Below are 17,849 nucleotides of genomic sequence, written 5' to 3'. Positions count from 1 at the left end.
ACCATGTTTGCCAACAGCATGGCGTCCCCCCTCCATGGTTAGCACTGGGGGTCTGCACCAGGTTTGTCTCACTTTAGCTCTCTGGGGTCTCAGAAGGTCACTCAGAGAAAGAAGCCAAAAGACCTCCAGCATGGCCTGCTTCAGTTCCGCGGCTGGACGGGGGGGCTTTTCCAGCATGCATTTCCACACTCTGCCATTTGGGACCCAATCATCTGCAGGACAAACTCACAAGACGTGTAGGGCAGCAGTTCTGCTCACTGTGCCCCCCATGCCCCCATTTTATGAAGGTGGAATTTGAACCCGGACCTCTGAGGCCACGCCGGACACAGATTAAGAGCCCCCATTGCCACATGGAGAACACGCCAGCACACAGACAGAGACGCCGTGGGACCCGAGACCAGCAGCCCACCACAGATTTAGGGGTTCTCCAGATTGACCTTTGAACCTTCCACTGGCACTTCTCGTGCAGAGTGGGGGGCATTGGGGGCAGGCAAAGACGAGGGGGAAAGGCACCTTGTTACATAAGGTGGGTGGCACAGTGATTGGCACTACTGCCTGGCAGATCACCTGGTCTCTGGCTCTGTGACGCGAGTGTTGGGTGAACTGGCGATTCTGAACTGGCCTGCTGCATCTGGGGGGGGGTTTGTGTTGTGTGATGCCCAATGCCCCCCGTAACCTTGAGGTCAGTTAAGAGGGATTCACACTGGTCTGTTCTCTCCAGCTGGTGGGGCACATGGCTGGCACAACCCCCCGGCCCCCCTTGACTCTTGGTGATGGCTTTGATGTTTCCAGTTCTGTTTTGTGTTCTGAGCTCCCATGCTGGTGTGTTGGTGGCCCCCCTGCACCCCCCACACACAAATCCCCTGGTTGAGCTCCTGAGGTGGGTTTTGATTGTCAGTGTAATGAGTTCCACCTTCCAGACCACAAGTGTTAAGGGTCAAAGTGCAAACAACACTAGGGGGACCCTTGGAGTAAGTGACCGAGTGGTGTGGTGGACAACAGGACTTGGCTTGGTGTTTCTTTGGAGGAGTTTGGTGGTCTCTTCTCGTCACATGTGCTCTGCTGTGGCAGGAAAGACCAGCATAGGAGTAGAAGACCTCCTGGTGGACTCCTTAATGACTTGGACCCCCAAGAGCTGATTTTGGGGGGACTAACCAGGTGTGTGAGTGTTTTTACATGTCCAGTAAGACACTGGACATCTTCTCTCCTGTCTGTGTTTTCCATGGATATCCTGGTTCTCATCTCACGTTCTGCAGATGACTCTCCTGCCAGGAGTGGAAAAAGATGGCTGAAACCAACAATAAGGTGGACCACCCAAAGTCAAAGTGAAGGGGAAACGACGAGAGAGCGAGGCCAGGACTGGACGAAAATCTACCCATTGGACCCTCCTCCTGAGGCTTCACACGCCAAGAAAGGGGAACGATAAGAAAGAAAATCAACGGAAAACACAAAGACGACAAGACCTCCGTGAAGGCGAACCTGCGATGTAGTGGCGGCCGGAGGAGACGCCCTGGACACGGCGTAGCAGGTACGCTTTCACACAAAATGGCGTCGCTCACGAGGACAACAAAACGGCGCTGCAGGAAGACGTTGAGAACGTCGCGTCCAGCAGGGGGCAGTGTGGGGGCTAACCGGAACATCAGGAACGAGCTGCACAAGTGAGGTGGTCCGGCAGGTACTCGAGAATCAGCAGCCAGGTGTGGACGATGACATTTAGTGTCAGTAAATATAAAATCTGACACGTGAGAAGTAAAACTGTGAGGGGTCTTGAAGCTGAAAGTCCACCTTAGGAGTCGCAGTGGTCTCAACTGGCAGACCGTGCTCAGGAGCCATGAAGAAGGCTAACAGAATGTCAGGCCATATAGCGCCTTGACGCCTTGGAGGTCATGCTGAGGCTTTACAACACACTGGTGAGGCCTCATCTGGAGTCCTGGGTGCAGTTTGGGTCTCCATAAAGAGAAGGTCCAGTGAAGAGCAACTGGGCTGATTATGGGGGGCTACAGGGGACGAGTCTTTACAGAGATGAAGAGGAGACCTGACTGACTGCAGTGTTTAAAATGAAGAGCATTAGTAGTAATAATGAGTGACATTATATAGCGCCTTTCTCACAACTCAAAGCACTATACATAGAGTGAGGGGGGCCACCACTCCCGTGCAGCTCCCACCTGGATGATGACGGCAGCCATTTTGCCTCTGGACACTCACCACACATTAGCTGCTGAAAGGGTGATTAGCCAATCAGAGACAGGACAGGATTAGGGGCCAGAATGGGCAGTTTAGCCAGGACAGAGGGGCATGTAAGATGCCCGCAGAGAGTCAGGACCTCTGGTGTAGATCTCATTATTTTTACAGCCCAGTGTCCCCATCACTGCAGTATGACATTCCAACCACAGGTTAAGTGCCCTCTGCTGGCCTCACCAACACCTCTACCAGCAGTATGCCCACCGAAGTACTTCACACTCACCCACAATTGTCACACCGATGTCCTTGATGTCATCCTGGAGGCCAAGATCTGATCCTCCTTTGTCAAGAATTGGGGTCGCACAATCCTGAGGATTAATTAAGTCAAATGATCTTTGTGGCTTCATTTTATACCCTATAGCACCCTGAGCCACGTCCCCGATTGGGACGCAGGCCACACACCATCCATGTCATCGAGGGACACCAAATGAGACAGCAGAATGCAGCAGAAGGCCACAAGCAGAAGTGCAGGTAGGAGGGCCGCTGCAGTTCTGGAAGGAGACACCAGGGGGAGTGAGGCCTGAACGTCTTGTACCCCTCGACTGAGGGCTTCATTGAGGACCCCAAAGCCTGTAGTGTGGCCCCCTAACTCGGTGTGGTGTCATGATGCCCACAGTGCACCTTGGCACTCTTGTTTTTTCTGATTTTTGAATTTTATGCCCACTGGATGTTTTGCTCATTATTATTATTATTATTATTAGCAGTTTTCTTTTTTCAAGGATTTGCTGAACAGGTGGTCTTCCAAAGAGGGGGCAGTTAGGTATATTTAGCCGGTGAAACCTGAGAAAGCTGCATGCTGATTGGCTGCCGGGGCCATGTGATCCTTTAGAGGCTGGCACAGCTGGGCGCTCTCACCCAGCGCTTCTTGGGAGGGAAGAGTTGGGGTGGATTGGGCTGCTTGGAAAACTTTTACTGGAAAGTCACTGGTAAGTCTGGCCTCGCGCTTTTCTTTTCTCCATCTGGGTGAGCTGGAAAGGGACTCCACATAGGGTGGCAGCGGTGGGCGCCGTTGGGTGCCAGCTTAAGGGTTATTCCTGAGGGGCAGCCCCTCGCTGGGTGGTGTCCACTGTGTGGTCAGCGGGGACGAGTTCAGGTGAGCTGGATGTGCTGCCATCCTCACCTCAGTCGGCTTGTTTTGGTGGCTAATGAATGACACGGAGCTGCAAAATCGGCCTTCGGTTTACATTGGGGTTTGGGGGGCTTTTTACCCTTCATTTCTGAGCCCTGAACTAAAAAAAAGAGGGGCCAGCAAAATGTGTGCCTAAATTTAACCTGCAGCCTCACAAGGACTTGCAGCACAGCCAGCTAAACAAAACCGGCCAATCACCAGCCGGCATTAGCTTACACGACAAATAACTTGAGGACCCCCGAGCAGCTGTCCCGAGTCTTCATGCCGGCCTGCCCGCCGTCTCGGATGTCACGCGTGTCACCACTCAGGGTTTGACAGGCCAGGCAGAGAGCCTTTGGAAAAGGCACACAAAAAAGTCTCAAGCCAGGGCGGCGGGGTGCAGGGCGCCATAAAGCAACGCCGGTGGTCTCTCGGCTCCTTATTTGTCTTCACCCCGCTTTGCTCCGGTAGGTTTGAAGTGCTGCAGGAACGAGGAAAGGGCTGAGCCACCACACGTCACGTCGCTCTGCACACAGCAGCTGGCATCAGCGTCTCACGGTACGTGGGCACCAGGTGGGCATTTGATGGAGCAGTGCCTTCCAGAGCCCGTCTCTTTAATGATGTTCTGTTATATAGCGCCTTTCATGTCTGTGTGGCATTCATGTTCAGTGTTTGTCTGTCTGCTGTTGACTGCATTTCATTTAGAATAGTCGATTATATAGTGCCTTTCCTATCTATCTATCTATCTATCTATCTATCTATCTATCTATCTATCTATCCGTCTATCTATTATATATTGCCTTTCTATCTATCTATCTATCTATCTATCTATCTATCTATCTATCTATCTATCTATCTATCTATTATATAGTGCCTTTCTATCTATCTATCTATCTATCTATCTATCTATTATATATTGCCTTTCATATCTATCTATCTATCTATCTATCTATCTATCTATTATATAGTGCCTTTCACATCTATCTATCTATCTATTATAACCCTAACCCTAATTTTATTGATCTTATATGTTATACTTTATACTTTTTATATTTTATTGTACTACGAAGTTGAGAGAGAAACAGTATTTTGATTTTCCTGTATGTTCTGCACAAATAGTGAATTGACAATAAAAGGCTATTTGATTTGATTTTGATTTGATATAGTGCTTTTCATCTATCTATCTATCTATCTATCTATCTATCTATCTATCTATCTATCTATCTATCTATCTATCTATCTATCTATTGTGTTTCTAGTGCCTTTCCTCATTTCTCTATCTTTCTCTTTATCATCTTTGATTATTTTCTCTCTCTCTCTCTCTCTCTCTCTATCTGTCTGCCTGCCTTTGTTATTTTCTATCTATCTGTTATATAGCGCCTTTCAGATCTTTACTTCAGATGACAATGATTGGCGGAGGGTGTGTGAAAGCTCTCTCTCTTTTATATTGTTTCCTTTTTGTCTGCCCAGTTTCAAGCCCCTTTCAAATCTCTTAGGTGGGCTCGTCTTACATGTTAAATTTTCCCCCCCGTTTTGAACCCAAATCCTCTGTGCGCCTCACGCTGTTTCTCTTGTGACCCTCAGGTTCCTAATTCTTTACTGCGATGGAAACTGAAGATGGCGACTACGATGAGTACGATGAGGATGAAGGTGTCGAGGTAAGGCGTCTCTACTCTCGGTGGCCGTATGTAAATGAGGTGGCAGTCTGAGGGTCTGCTACTGCAGCCCACTTGGGTCCTCCAAGTCCTCTTCTTGCTGTTTTTTGTGTCTCTTCGTGTTCGGCCCCCACAGGATGCTGGCCGGCCGGTCCTCTGCTACTCCGTGGTTACTTAATGACCCCCCAGGTCCCCTCAGATCTTCTCAGATGGCTGATGATATCGAGGGTCTCCTCAGCCCGAGTTATTTATAGAGGGGCCTTTCCATTAGGAGGTCAGGATGAGGTGACACGCGGGGTTAATAAGGTCATCCTGAGCAGCAAATGGCAGCTCCCATTGTCACCCACCGCCTGTTCAGCGCGAGACCTTTGCAGGATCTCTGCTGTGGTTGAAATGTGTGATTTATCGGGGAGAACGTGAAGGTGGGCCCGTTACCGGGGGGCTTATCACACAAACGATCTTCAGACGTCCTGCCCGACATTCGGTTCGTTGTCACCTGCCTGGCCGCCACTGCAAGTCAAACAGAACCCGAGGGCACCTGCCATGGCGCTGGGTACTAAATCCTCAGGCGTTGCACTCCAAGGAAGGCCGACTTGTTAAAGTGTCGTCTTGTAAAGCCTTGTGATTCAAACGAGGAAAACAAAATGGCGCCTGCACGGCCCGCGAGTCGGCTCAGATGCGCGTATTTGTTTTGTACAGCGTGTGATGTACGGCTGTGCCTTATCGTGTAAAGTTTAAACCTGCCGCTAAGCTGCTTCATTTTCCACGAGAACTTTCTAGAACGCCACCAGCCGACTTCAGGAGCGGCTGGGCGGTCATTTCAAATGGCTGAACGAACGAACGACGATGGAGAGGGCGGTGCTCCCGACTGCGTAAACGTGAAAATGGCGGAGACGGAAATCCAAAGACGCTCATCGGCATTTGGACGATAGAATAATATAAAAAAGAAACGCAGAAGAGACGAATGCGAGGCTGAGCAGTGCGCGTGTCACGTGTGGCGCCGTCCTCGCCCGCTTAGTAACATCGAGCCCAGCTGCCCAGAGTACAACGCTGGCATCACTTCATGTTTGCAAATGTATAATCTTAGAAGATGTAATCAGAAACATTCACGTAAACAGGCCGCCTTACTAAAGGAGCTCACGGCCTGACGGCCTTTTAGGAAGACGCAGAAACACAAAAGCAGTCGTGTCTCAAACCAAAAGAAAGGCGAGCGTCCCCCCCAGTCGAGGGGAGCCCCCGAAACTCATAGTCACAAAGGGAAGGGAAGTCACTGAAACCCCTGGCCAGAAAATCAAACCTGAACCACTAGAAAGATAATTCAGGCAAAAAGAATTCAAGAAGTCAAAAAATGAAAAGACAATGAAATTAAAAATGAAATCCAACAAAAACACTGAGTGACGTCGGCCCCCCGGACCCCCCATGTGTGTATGCCACACTGACGCCATGTTTAATAACTGAGGGTGTACTCGGCCCCATCCCTCGCTTTGCCCACCTCGTCTTTATTTTAGCGGGCAGGCGGGTGACAGATGAAGGTTTTCCTTGCCATGGCAGGTGCACATTTGAGCTGAAGGTCGGTCGGACTGAGGGGGACGGTGCCCACCACTGGGGTCTCACGGTGGGTTGCCGTAGCCCTTAATGGAGTCGGACCTTCTAAATGAACGTCCAGTTCTGCCAGCGCACGCCCGGCCATTTCAGACCCCCTGTTGCTGAGCCCCCCCGCAGCCGGCGGTGTGTTTATTTGTTTATTTATTTGCTTCTATGCCCAGCAGTCTGAATGTCAAGCGCGGGTGACCTAAACAACAAGATTTTAGAGCGGGTGAAGAATAATCCAAAAATATCGCCTGACTGCGGACCCGGTGACGCCACTCGGCCTCTTTAGGAGTTTGAAAGCTCCGTCCAGCCTTTTGAAGTGCGCAGCAGCTGCCCATCCTTTGCCACCCTGCCAGCTGTCTGCTGCTATTGTTATTTTTAACAGGGTGCCAGCGGGCGGAGTGCAGATGGCATCCCTTTCTCCCTCTGATGTGATTCTGTCTCTCTGGCATTGCTGTCCTCATTTGTTGTTCTCGCACTTTGACTTTCTCTCCTCAGGTTGTCACTAACTCCTTTTGCATTTTGCCACTCTGTGCCACTCTCTGTCCTGTTAAAATAATGACTTCACTGCCATTATTTTTCCCTCAATGTCAATGACTTTTGGTGCATTCTGTCACTCGGCACACAGCACTGAGTGCTTTGGCGGCACCACGGCGGGTTCAAGTCCACCGGCCCGGATCCCTCTCGGCTTTGGACGCATCGGTAGTTTGGAGGTGGCAGCTCAGGGCCTGGCATTTGAGCCCTCGGAGCTCACACACTTCTGGGGTTTGCCAGTTTGGTTTTTCATCAAGATGAACTTGTGGCCCCCCAACTGTGGGAATCCTTTGTGGTCTCACATTTTAGAAGCCAAACCCGCCGTGGTGCGCCAAGCCCTCAGATGTCTGTGGCCGCTGATGTCACTTTCTGGATGCTCTCCGCTCTGGAATTGGCTCTTCTACGTAAACCTGGTGCATTCTGGGATAAGGAACAAGCCCTGCAGGCTGCCAGGGGGGGATTCCCGTCACGGCGCGTACACAGTGGGCAAACATCGAAACGCGACGGTGCCTGTGGCCGAAGTGCCGCGTTCAGAATAACGAAAGGTGTGGCGTGAGTCGGGGCGACGGTGAAGGGGCCGTTCAGAGGCCTGAGGGTCTGCGGCTCTCGAGCGTGATGAAGACTTTCACCTCCGCCAATCCTGTAAGGTTTTTTTGGCCTCTGACGTTCACTTTTCTTGTTTTTTGGGCCCTCTTTGTGTAGCCAGCTCAGATGGGCATTTACCCGATGCCAGCTCACACGGCCAGCTGACTGCTGTGGTCATTTCCGAATTTTCCAGACGTCTTGTTGAGTTTTTCAAATTTCTTTTCCTCTCATGTTGCTGATTTTCACTTCACGCGCCAAGTTGAATTTTAGGTTCTTTTCCTGTCTCTTCACGTCGTGTTCGGTGCCCAGAGTGACCAGGAGGGCACCACAGGTGATGTCATTACGGTGACTGTGCACTTCCTGGTCACCCGTTGTTGTAGTGACCTCTCAAGTTCCGTTTCCTCGATTTCTGATCCGCGCCACACATCAGTTCAGAGTTTTAGCGTTGACGACTTCTAGTTTTGGTTTTCAGCTGACATACTGGGGTCCGCTGGTCCCTAATCCATCCTGCCCTGACCATAAAGACCCGCAGAGAGGGTGACAGTTTCACATGGTCAATCACAAGCGCCCTCAGGTGGCAGCTGTGCCCCCATTTTCAAAAACAAGCAGACAGGAATGTGCCAGCCATTATCCAGGGATTAAGCAGCTGACTGAACTCACAGCTCTGGCGGACTTCATGCCAGCGTACTGACAGAGGAGCCCCTCGGGATATGAGCGCATCTCTGTGCCCACCAGTGAAGGTCAGCCCTTGATGTGCACAGGATTTGCTGTCATCGGCACTCAGTCACGTCACCCGACTGTGAATTCTCATCGTGTGAAGTCACGGGCACCAGGAGCGGGCAGTCATCCACAAGCAGGAGCTGTCCTGGTGGTCCAGGTTTTGAACATCTTGTGTCGCGTTTATCTCTTCCGTTCATTCAGAAGTAACACTCAGGGTCACTCACAGGACCTGAGACGTGGAAATCGAACGAGTTCAACTGAATTTTACAAAGCGTGTTAAACACAAAGGATGTGACAATGTCACACACACACACGTGTCACACACACACACACGTGACACACACACACACGTGACACACGTGAACAGCAGAGGCCGTTAGAATCAGCAGAGCCCACGTGCCGTGGCGCGGACGACACACCAGTATCACCCTCGTGACCGACTGGGTGGGCTGACTGGGACCGAAGTTCACTGTTTGAACCCGTAGCTGCCATTCCAGAGCGGAGGGAGCCGAAGCGGATTTCCGTGTTTTCTCTTTTTGAAGCAATGCAGTTTGTCCCTTGTTTATAGTACTATGTGGAGAGCACAGAAGAGGTCGTGTATGAAACGCACACCACCAGCACCACAGAGGTAAATGGGCACCTCTGCCAACAACGGGCGCAGCTTCTGCAAAGGCGCTTGTGTGTTTTGGGGTTTCCTTCAGAAACGTCTGCTCCAGCTATGGCTCCACACTGCATGGACGCGGCTTTTCTGTGGCCCCCTAAAGTGGCTCGATTTGTGCCCACATTCTCCCAACATGCTTGGCTTATCCCGCTGCGGCCCAGCAGAATGTTAGGTTGGTGCAGGCAGGGCGACCGCAGGTATGAAAATGCCAGTTGGCCCGTTCTGAGGAGGGTCACGGCTGAAATAAGATGCCAGTGCTGAACATTTGGCGTAACGATTCGCTCCGGTCGACAAGTCAGCTTGGTGATCAGCTGGAGTTGGCGCAGCTTCTTGATTTTCTACTCCGTTATATCATCAGAAGGGCCGAGGGCTTTTAAAGTTAAAGGTTGAGCTCGCTGCCTGGCAGTGCTTGGAGTTCAGTGCCTGGCACACTACGCCACCCCAAGACTGTGGTACCACACACACGGCTTCAGAAGGTGGATGGCTGGGTCACTCAAATGAAGTACACCAAGTGGATGTGTCACAACAACCCGGCATCAGGGAAGGCCATTGAAGGCCACTTTGTGTCCCCCTCATGCCAGCCTGTAGGCACCTCGGCTCAGTAACAAAACTGCTGACCCCCCAATAAAATCCGTCTAGACGTTTACTTACAATCCAAGAGGTGAAATCTTCAGACGGGAGGCTTTGAGGGGGACATCACTAAGGCGCCCCTTCGTGGAGGACGCCTGGCAGAAGCCATCATCATCAGGAATAATCTGCAAGCGTAATAAATCACAATCAGCGGCTAACAGACTGAAAAAACTGAAATGGCCTTCACTTCACAATGGAGGTGCGCCATCTGTTAGTTTACTCTGCTAGCTCAGGCTGCTCGTCTCCTTTTTGTCCGCTTGGCAGTGCCGCTCACGTTCAGCGAGCGCATGAGACTGGCGCCATGACTTCCACTTGCATGTTGTGCTGCATGCGTGTGGCTGCATGGAAACTGCCAGGCCCTCTCGGGTTGTGTGAGTGTTGTGCTGTTGCATTGTGGGTCGTCCTTGTCCCCTGACAAATGGAATGGATTCGGTCAGGTGGCCTTTGTTTCTCGCAGCACCTTTACCTGGGCAGAGGGTGACCACAGTGAGAGCGGCCAGACATGGAGTGATGTGCTCCGGGGGACTCCTTGTGGAGTCCAGCCGAAGGGTCTCAAGCTGACGCGGTGCTACACGGCACATTTGTGTAGCCAATTCTAGGAGGGATGGCTAACGGCTAAATGACCGACTCAGAGTGACACAAGGAGTCGATTCGGTGATCGGACTTCAACACGGTAATCCGTAGTCGCGCTGGTAGACGCAGGGCACACTGGGTACCCACCAGGGTTGTGTTTGTTCTTCAGATAATGAAGTGAAAGATGTTTGTCTTGATTCAGGTCCAGTTTCTCATCCTGCCGCTAGTTTGGTCGACTCCCTTACGTCACCCAAGGTGCACATAGAAAGTACGTCTGGGAATTCGTTCAAACACAAGCAGACTGGAAAGGAGCGCTACACCCAAAAACGACCCTTTAACCATCGATCCGTTACCAGCCCTGTGCTACCAGTAATGAGGGGGGGCCAAAGGAAATGGAACGTCACGTGTTCAGTTTGTGACGCCACGGGCGTCTTTAGGGACCAGCAAACAAAATTAAAAAAACTCTCAAGTGTTGTCGTTTTGACAAAGAAACCTTTTGGCCGTTGTGAGCGAACCCTGATGGATGCTCTGGCAGCCAAATTAACAAAAGGGTGAGGCCTCCAAAACAGCCAAGTGTCACCCCGAGGCAAGCCTGGCCCCAGGAAAAGAGGGGGCTTCAGGTCTGGGTAGGCCTCAGATGGGAGGCCAAGCTTTTAATTTTAAAATGAATATTACAAGGGAATCGTAAAAACCTTAAAATGTGTCCAGTGAGAGGCAGAACCGTGTGAACTCCGGCTGGAGCAACGACAAGGCTGCAAAGCTGGATTCAAAGGGACACTCATTAACAAAACATACAGAAACACTTTCAAGAAGTCGCCAAAGGCAATCCTGATAAAAAAACGACAAAGACGCCAAAAGCATTTACTGCATTTCTATCGCACATACACAGAATGTCCAGGAGCTCAAAGTGCTTTAGAAATGTCAACGAGAAAGTAACAAGAAAAGGACTCGGCAAGAATAGCAAAGAACAAGTTACAGTGAGAATATGAAGGAGGCTGTGCCAGTTTCTACCACGTAGACAGAGAGTTTGTAGAAAAGCAGCGTCCTCGTGGGCGACGTCTCTACAGATGAGTGCGGAGAGGAAATCAGGAAAGACGAGCACAAAACACACCAATCAGCACAGAGCTCTCAAAATGACCCGCCCCGGACTGCAATTCCCAGCAGCCTTTATAGGGCAGGTGGCCCCGCCTCTTGAGGAGCCGCCCACACAATGCATGGAACACAACAGAAAGTCCTCTGACACCACGAAACTGAACAAACCGAAATAAAACCAAATTAGCAGAAAATACCCGAGGAAATAAACAGTAAACATAGATGACGATATTATAAAACAAGAGAGAACAATGAACGATAACGAAAAGACGACAACAAGAAAGACTTTAACACATACTTGAGAGTCATTTCGAAATTGTGTTGAGCCCATTAAAGCCCACCATGACATTAAAAACGTCCCCGGCTGTCCCTACAAACACCGCAGGACGAGTGACCAAAAGAAATGCCAGTTTTCTGGGCCGTGTATTCTTTTCAAATAATTCATCAGACGATTGCGGGTCTCAGTTCATTCCTCTCACGTTATCTTTGTCCTTCCTCACGTGCTGCCCACCTCATGGACCCATCATGGAGAGCCTCCGTTTAAAGCACAAGTTCAGTCTGAGTTTTGGTTTCAAGGTTTGGCCGTGGTGGGCTACGTGTGCACACAGGACATGGTGGAGGGGTCTTCTCTGTGGGGTTTTATGTGTTTCTGAATCCTCATCCCCAGAGAACTGGACCATAAATACGCTCGGTGGAGCCTCATGGTGGAGCCTCATGGTGGAGCTCAGACGTGTGCCGTGGTGCTGGTTACCTTGTGTTAACTGCCTGTGCCTCAAACGTCGTGTGTTAAATCGTAATAATTAACGACGTTACATGGCCGTGTCCTGAAGCTCGTCACCTGCACCGCTTGTCTTTGTGCCCACCTGGTCTGCGCACACAGTGCCACTTGTTGTATTTGCTCTCGTCCACTGCATGTCGTCTGCTCTGCTGGTAGACCTCAGCTCTGGAGGAGGAGGAGGAGGAAGTCTGTGATTCTCAATATTTGTGCAGCACTTTAAATTACAAAGTCACAAACCAAAGTGGCAGAGACTGGCATAAGAATGAGAGTGGGATGGCAGACATGCGGCACAAACACACGTCCTGGATGTTTGCACTGAATTCTAATTTGCATAACGTGAATGTGGAGCCCATTGGCATTTCTAGGATGCCATCCTGGGGTGGGATGGAGGGCAGCTATATGGTAAAATAGAACTTTAGAAATGTGCCGAGTTCTCATTGGGCGGGCGGTGCCCACCTGTAGCCACACCCCCAGTGTGTTCCTTACTGGGGGTCAGTAGAGCGTATGTGGTGGGGGGGGGCGCTGTCTCCGAGGCCCACGCAGTGAATGAACTGACAGCAGGAGTTTGACTCGCCGTTGGTCCTTAGCTGAATGAGACAAATGAATATTTTAGATCATCTCCAGGGATTTGCCACTCACACAGTTGTACATGGAGACCCCCAGAACTCGGAGGGTCCCGAGATGACATTGTGATGTGTTGTTATCTTTCCTTTTTTCCGACGTGTTTTTTGGTTTGATTTTTTCTGCTCCTGAACTCCATTCTGGTGTTGAAATTCAATTCTTCTGCCCACTTCACTGGTTGTTGGAATTTTTTTCGTGCAGTTTTGGCTGCTACTTGTTTTCAGGGCGGTCACCGCCATTTTGAACTCCTGTCGTTACGACAACAGCCTGCGTTTCTAGGGGTGTGTCCTCAGAGGTCGTCAATGCGGCGAGTTCAAAGGTTGGCTGAAAGGTCGTTTCCTCAGCAGAGTCGCCGAGTTGTCCCCAATGTCCCGTGGCTGAATACTAACGGCGTGTCGTTATTAAGTGACTTCTGACTACGAGTTTGGTTTGTCACTTGTGATTTTTGACTCTGTTTCTGTCCCTTTTGTTCTTCTCTGCCCTCAAAACCTCATCGGCTTGCTGACACAACAAGCTGCTTGGCTCACATGGCTGACCGTCGTGTCTCGTACGTTTGCTCCACGCCCGGATTAAGACCCCTACAGACCCCTAGATGACTTTGTTAGCGGAGCTCCTTCATAGCGCTGGCCGTACTTCTAACAATGCAGGACGGTGGCACGTCGGTCATTTCATGCAGCCACTCTTACTTTTGGTGTGCGGACCCTCGAGCGTGTCATCGAGTTTTGTGATTAGGCTCCTTGTTGTCACGGGCCCCTGGGCGTGCACCCAGAATGCCCTGATGCCTGCTTTGTGTACTGCCAGTGTTGTTAAGAGAACAGGAGCTGGGAGATCAAAAATGAGATAAGAAGCCGAGAGTGAGTGGCTAAGCCAAGACGTTAATCGAAACTCGTAGCTGAAAGAGCCAGAAGCACAAATGAATACAGCAAAGAGCTCCGTAAACTCGTGCGATTGGATCGTCTTTGGATCCGCAATCTTGGGCAAGCAGAGACTTCACGATGCTGACTTTCATATCAGCGCTACCGTGACGTCACGCGTCACCCATTCTGGATTGTCCTGGTGTAGCAATGCACTTGAAACAAAATGGTGGCAGCCATGGAAGCCCAAGATGGTGTCAGGGGAAGGTTTGAAGTTATTTCAGCACCTAAAAATGCGCCCAAAAGTAAACACAAATAGGACGTTTGGTCTCAGCAGCCTAAAAAATCACAAAAAAAACTTGTAAACAAAATAAGAGCAAAGTGCTGTGACGCCGTCTGAAAGATGTCTGCCCAAAGTGCCACCGATTCTGCTGCAGGGACACGACAGGGCTGTGTAGATCTTTGCAGCATCCTGCTAGTGTCCCACTTCTTCACGGTGGTCTTCACGGTGGTCCATGACATATCAGATACCACACTGCTAAGAATGCAGGATGGCGGCGGTGGCACCACAGCCAGCAGTGTTTTTACCGATATGATGCCAGGTTCAGCCGACCACCTTCAGATCTGCACCTCTTGAGTATAAAATGTCCGCCGTCGCTTTCTGCTTCTTCCTCACTCAAGTGATTTTGGTTTTATTCGTCTTTGGTGATTGCGTGTAACGTGGGACTCCGTCAGTATGCCAGGCGCCTTTTCTGTGAATGCTCGAGTGTCGCTCGTCAACGTCAGCATGGCCGCTTTACCGTTTGGTGTCATTCAGTTGTGACCCGAGGACACGGACCCCGTGAAGTAACACCACTTGACTGCTACAGGGTGGCTGACGCTGTTTTTGTTCGTTTTTTCTCTCGTGTTTTTCGGAGGCTGCTTTCCCCCTCGCGGTCCCGTCATTTTACCGTTGCGCAGTTTTACCGAGGCCCTCGCTGCCGTCTGCTGACTTGCCATTTTATTTTCCTGCTGCTTCTACCAGTTTGTAGCTTCGTTGAATGATGTGGTGCTGTGTTGCTGGGGGGCAGAGTTCCCGGATGTCACGTGCCATGGCCCCACTTGTGTGACACTTTAACAGCTGACGCTCCGTGACTTGTGGTGTCCAAGGTTACGGATCGCGCTCAGAGATCTTTGTGTTTTTGGGGTTTTGAACGTCCGCTTACAGTCCTTTGATAAAGAGCTCTGGAGCTCAGTCTGGTTACCGTTCAGAGAAAGTCTTTTCTAGCCCCTCATGCGTTTGAATTCCCTTTTCTCGTGTGAAACGATGGTTTTTATCTTCATATGAAGTCGGCTGTCCTGTGAACTCCTTCTTTTTATTCCTGTTTGCCTATCATGTTGTAAGTCTGTCGCTAGGCCGTACGTCCCGGCTGCTCAGAATCAGAATCTCTTTATTGTCATTTGTCAGAGGTGGCTGGGGTGGCGACGCGGCCGGGTCGCCCAGGAGGAGGGCTTGTGCCTTCCCCAGACCATCTGGGGGCGACCGCCCTGGTTCCTTTGGGGGCCACGGGTACAGAGCTTTGAAGCTCCACCCTGTAGGGGCCCGTGGTCACCGCCAGGGGGCGCCCCCATGCCTTTGGAGCCCTGGACCTCAGCAGTTCCGCCACACCAGGAAGTGCTGGGGGGAAGAGGAGCAGGGACACACGGGGGCATGTCGGCGGGTGATTGCCAGAACCCACCTGGAGCACATCCGGGTGTGGATAAAAGGGGCCGCCTCCCTTCATTCAGGGCGCGAGTCGGGAGCGGAGAGGACTGAGCTTACTAGAGACCTGAAGAGGAAAGTGAAGGCATTGTGTGGCCAGGACTTTGGGGGGGTTTGTGGTGCACTTTGTGACTTATTACTGTAAATCAACGTGTTTGGGGGTGACATGAACGTGTCCGCCTGTCTGTGTCTGGGCCAGCCTCCACACATTGGAAGAAATACAACGAAATTCGCTGCAGTCCCTGCGGTGTCAGAATCTAAATAAATCAAATTACAAAAGAAGGAAGAACACAAACATTCAACATAAGACCTCAATGCACAAGATGGCATCTGTGGCGCTGCTGCACAGCAGGTGATGAGGTGGCATTCAGTGCCCTGATAGCCGCAGGGTAGACGCTGTTATTCAGTGTGCTGGGGCTCTGGTGTCACACGACATGACGTCTGGTGTCATTAGCGTCGCATGTTCAATGTCCGTGATTGGGTTGTTAACTTTCCTTTACTTAACCCTTTGATTGGCGCGGCTCTTCAGTTTGATTCTCTGCTTGTTTGCTTGACTATCGGCTCCTGCTCAGTCCTTCTAGTATTTCTAGTTACAATCTTCCTTTGATTAACTCCCTGTCAAGATCTCGGCTCCAGTTATTAGTCAAACATGACTTTGGGGTTATTGGTTTTTTTGGTTATCCATCCTGCTAGTTTTTAGGTTCACACTCATCTTCTGGTCCTCAAACTGGTCAAAAAACAGAAAACCATGGGCACCATAAATAAGTCTTAAGGTTGACAAGCATTCAAAAAGAGCCTTTAACTTTATTATTAACGCTTAAAACTGCACTTTACAGACGGCATGTCTTCTAACGAGCCAAGAGGGGATGTCAGAAGTGAGCAGAGCCAGGGGTCCTGGACAGTCCTGGAGAGTCACCGTCACACCAAAGTTAACTACCAGGTGGCACAGGCGTTGTATGTGCCATGATCACGGTGAACCCAAATCAGGGACACCACGTCAGAAGCACCAGCGTGATTGGGTGACATTAATGCCTCCCCCTTGTCTGTGACTCTGATTTGCTTGTTTTCTGTGCGCAGTCCACTCTGCCTTCAGGAATGCCAATCAGAAAGGTGAAGAAGAAGAAGAAGGTGGACAGTTCCAAGTTTATGACACCATACTTGGCCCACAGTCAGAAGATGCAAGACCTCTTCAGCCAGGTAAGGGAAACAGGACAGGAGGGCACACCTGAGTGTGTGACGGGCCATCACAGGCACAGGGGGGCTGCTCTGACATTTGTGCTCCTCTCTTCTGCAGAATAAATACAAGGAGTTATACGAACAAGAAAGAGGAAAATCCTACGCGATCACAACAGACACCCCGGAACTTCGCAGAATCAGGAAGGCTCAACAACAGCTGAGTGAAGTGAGTGACAGATGTGTCTCGCACTTAGTGACATATGTGACAATAAAGACAATGTCAACATTTCATCACCTTCCATTTTATCCATCCATCGATTATCCAACCCGCTATATCCTAACTACAGGGTCACGAGGGTCTGCTGCAGCCAATCCCAGCCAACACAGGGTGCCAGCCCACTGCAGGGCACACACACACATTAGGGACAATTTAGGATCGCCAGTCCACCTCACCTGCATGTCTTTGGACTGTGGGAGGAAACCCACGCAGACGCGGGGAGAACATGCCAACTCCACAAAGGGAGGACCCAGGAAGCAAACCCAGATGGGTCTCCTTACTGTGGGGCAGCAGCACCACCCACTGCGCCACCGTGCCACCCTTCCATTTTATATACATGCTTATCCAGAGCCTATCCCAGCAAGCTATGGGAGCAAAGCAGGAGTGACTCCTGGACAAGGTACCAGTCCAGCACAGGGTGAACACACACACACACACACATCAGGGTGCCAGTTTAGCATGGGTGGGAGGAAACCCTCAGAGACACGGAGAGGACATGCAAACTCCACACAGGGAGCAGCTGGGACGTGAATCCTGGTCTCCTTGTTGGTAGGCAGCAGTCCAAACCCTAACCCCTGACCCCTGCTTCCCTCTACCAGCTCTCGTCACCTTCCATTTATCTGATTAAAGTAATCGTAACAGAAAACGTCCCTTAGCAGTTAAGCACATTTATTAAAACAGCAGTAAGTCCTAATGTGTCCCCTCAATCCAAGAGGGCTGTCCAGAACACAAGGGGTGGCCTCTGTCTCTAAGTTCACAGCACAAGTGACAGGATAAGGTGACGTCAGCCCATACATTGCGGCTATGCAGACGGATGAAGCCGAGGCTCTGAGCTCCAAGACGGAGACATCAAAAGGGTCCTTAAAGGGGGCGTGCGACCCCCTGCTAAACCTCGCTGTGAGGACATTAAAACAGTAGTCAGACACGAGAGACACTCCGTCACCAGGACTATGAAAAATACGACACAAGGCCGTCCTTTGCTGTTTCTATTCCTGCCCCTGCCACGCTCACAT

General features: G+C 50.7%; 1 protein-coding gene across 23 annotated transcripts in view; it reads left to right on the top strand.

The window, feature by feature from the left end:
- The first annotated feature begins 3,148 nt into the window (after positions 1-3,148).
- The window catches only part of neb (nebulin), a 162,125-nt gene continuing 147,424 nt past the window's right edge, over positions 3,149-17,849 (top strand). For 18 of the 23 annotated variants that reach the window (XM_039755201.1, XM_039755182.1, XM_039755187.1 and 15 more), the window contains exons 1-6: positions 3,150-3,167; positions 3,821-3,907; positions 4,934-5,007; positions 9,002-9,061; positions 16,461-16,580; positions 16,678-16,785. In XM_039755201.1, coding sequence (XP_039611135.1) covers positions 4,954-5,007; positions 9,002-9,061; positions 16,461-16,580; positions 16,678-16,785 — 342 coding nt within the window. In that variant the 5' untranslated portion in view covers positions 3,150-3,167; positions 3,821-3,907; positions 4,934-4,953. Of the gene's footprint in view, positions 3,168-3,804; positions 3,908-4,933; positions 5,008-9,001; positions 9,062-16,460; positions 16,581-16,677; positions 16,786-17,849 lie in introns of those variants that run through there. The other 5 variants (XM_039755194.1, XM_039755193.1, XM_039755183.1 and 2 more) reach the window with 4 other exon arrangements.

Source organism: Polypterus senegalus, chromosome 6 (genome assembly GCF_016835505.1).
Source record: "Polypterus senegalus isolate Bchr_013 chromosome 6, ASM1683550v1, whole genome shotgun sequence".
Taxonomy (NCBI): Eukaryota; Metazoa; Chordata; class Cladistia; order Polypteriformes; family Polypteridae; genus Polypterus; species Polypterus senegalus.
Note: the sequence above shows the minus strand (reverse complement) of the source record. Positions and strands in the feature narration are given on the sequence as shown.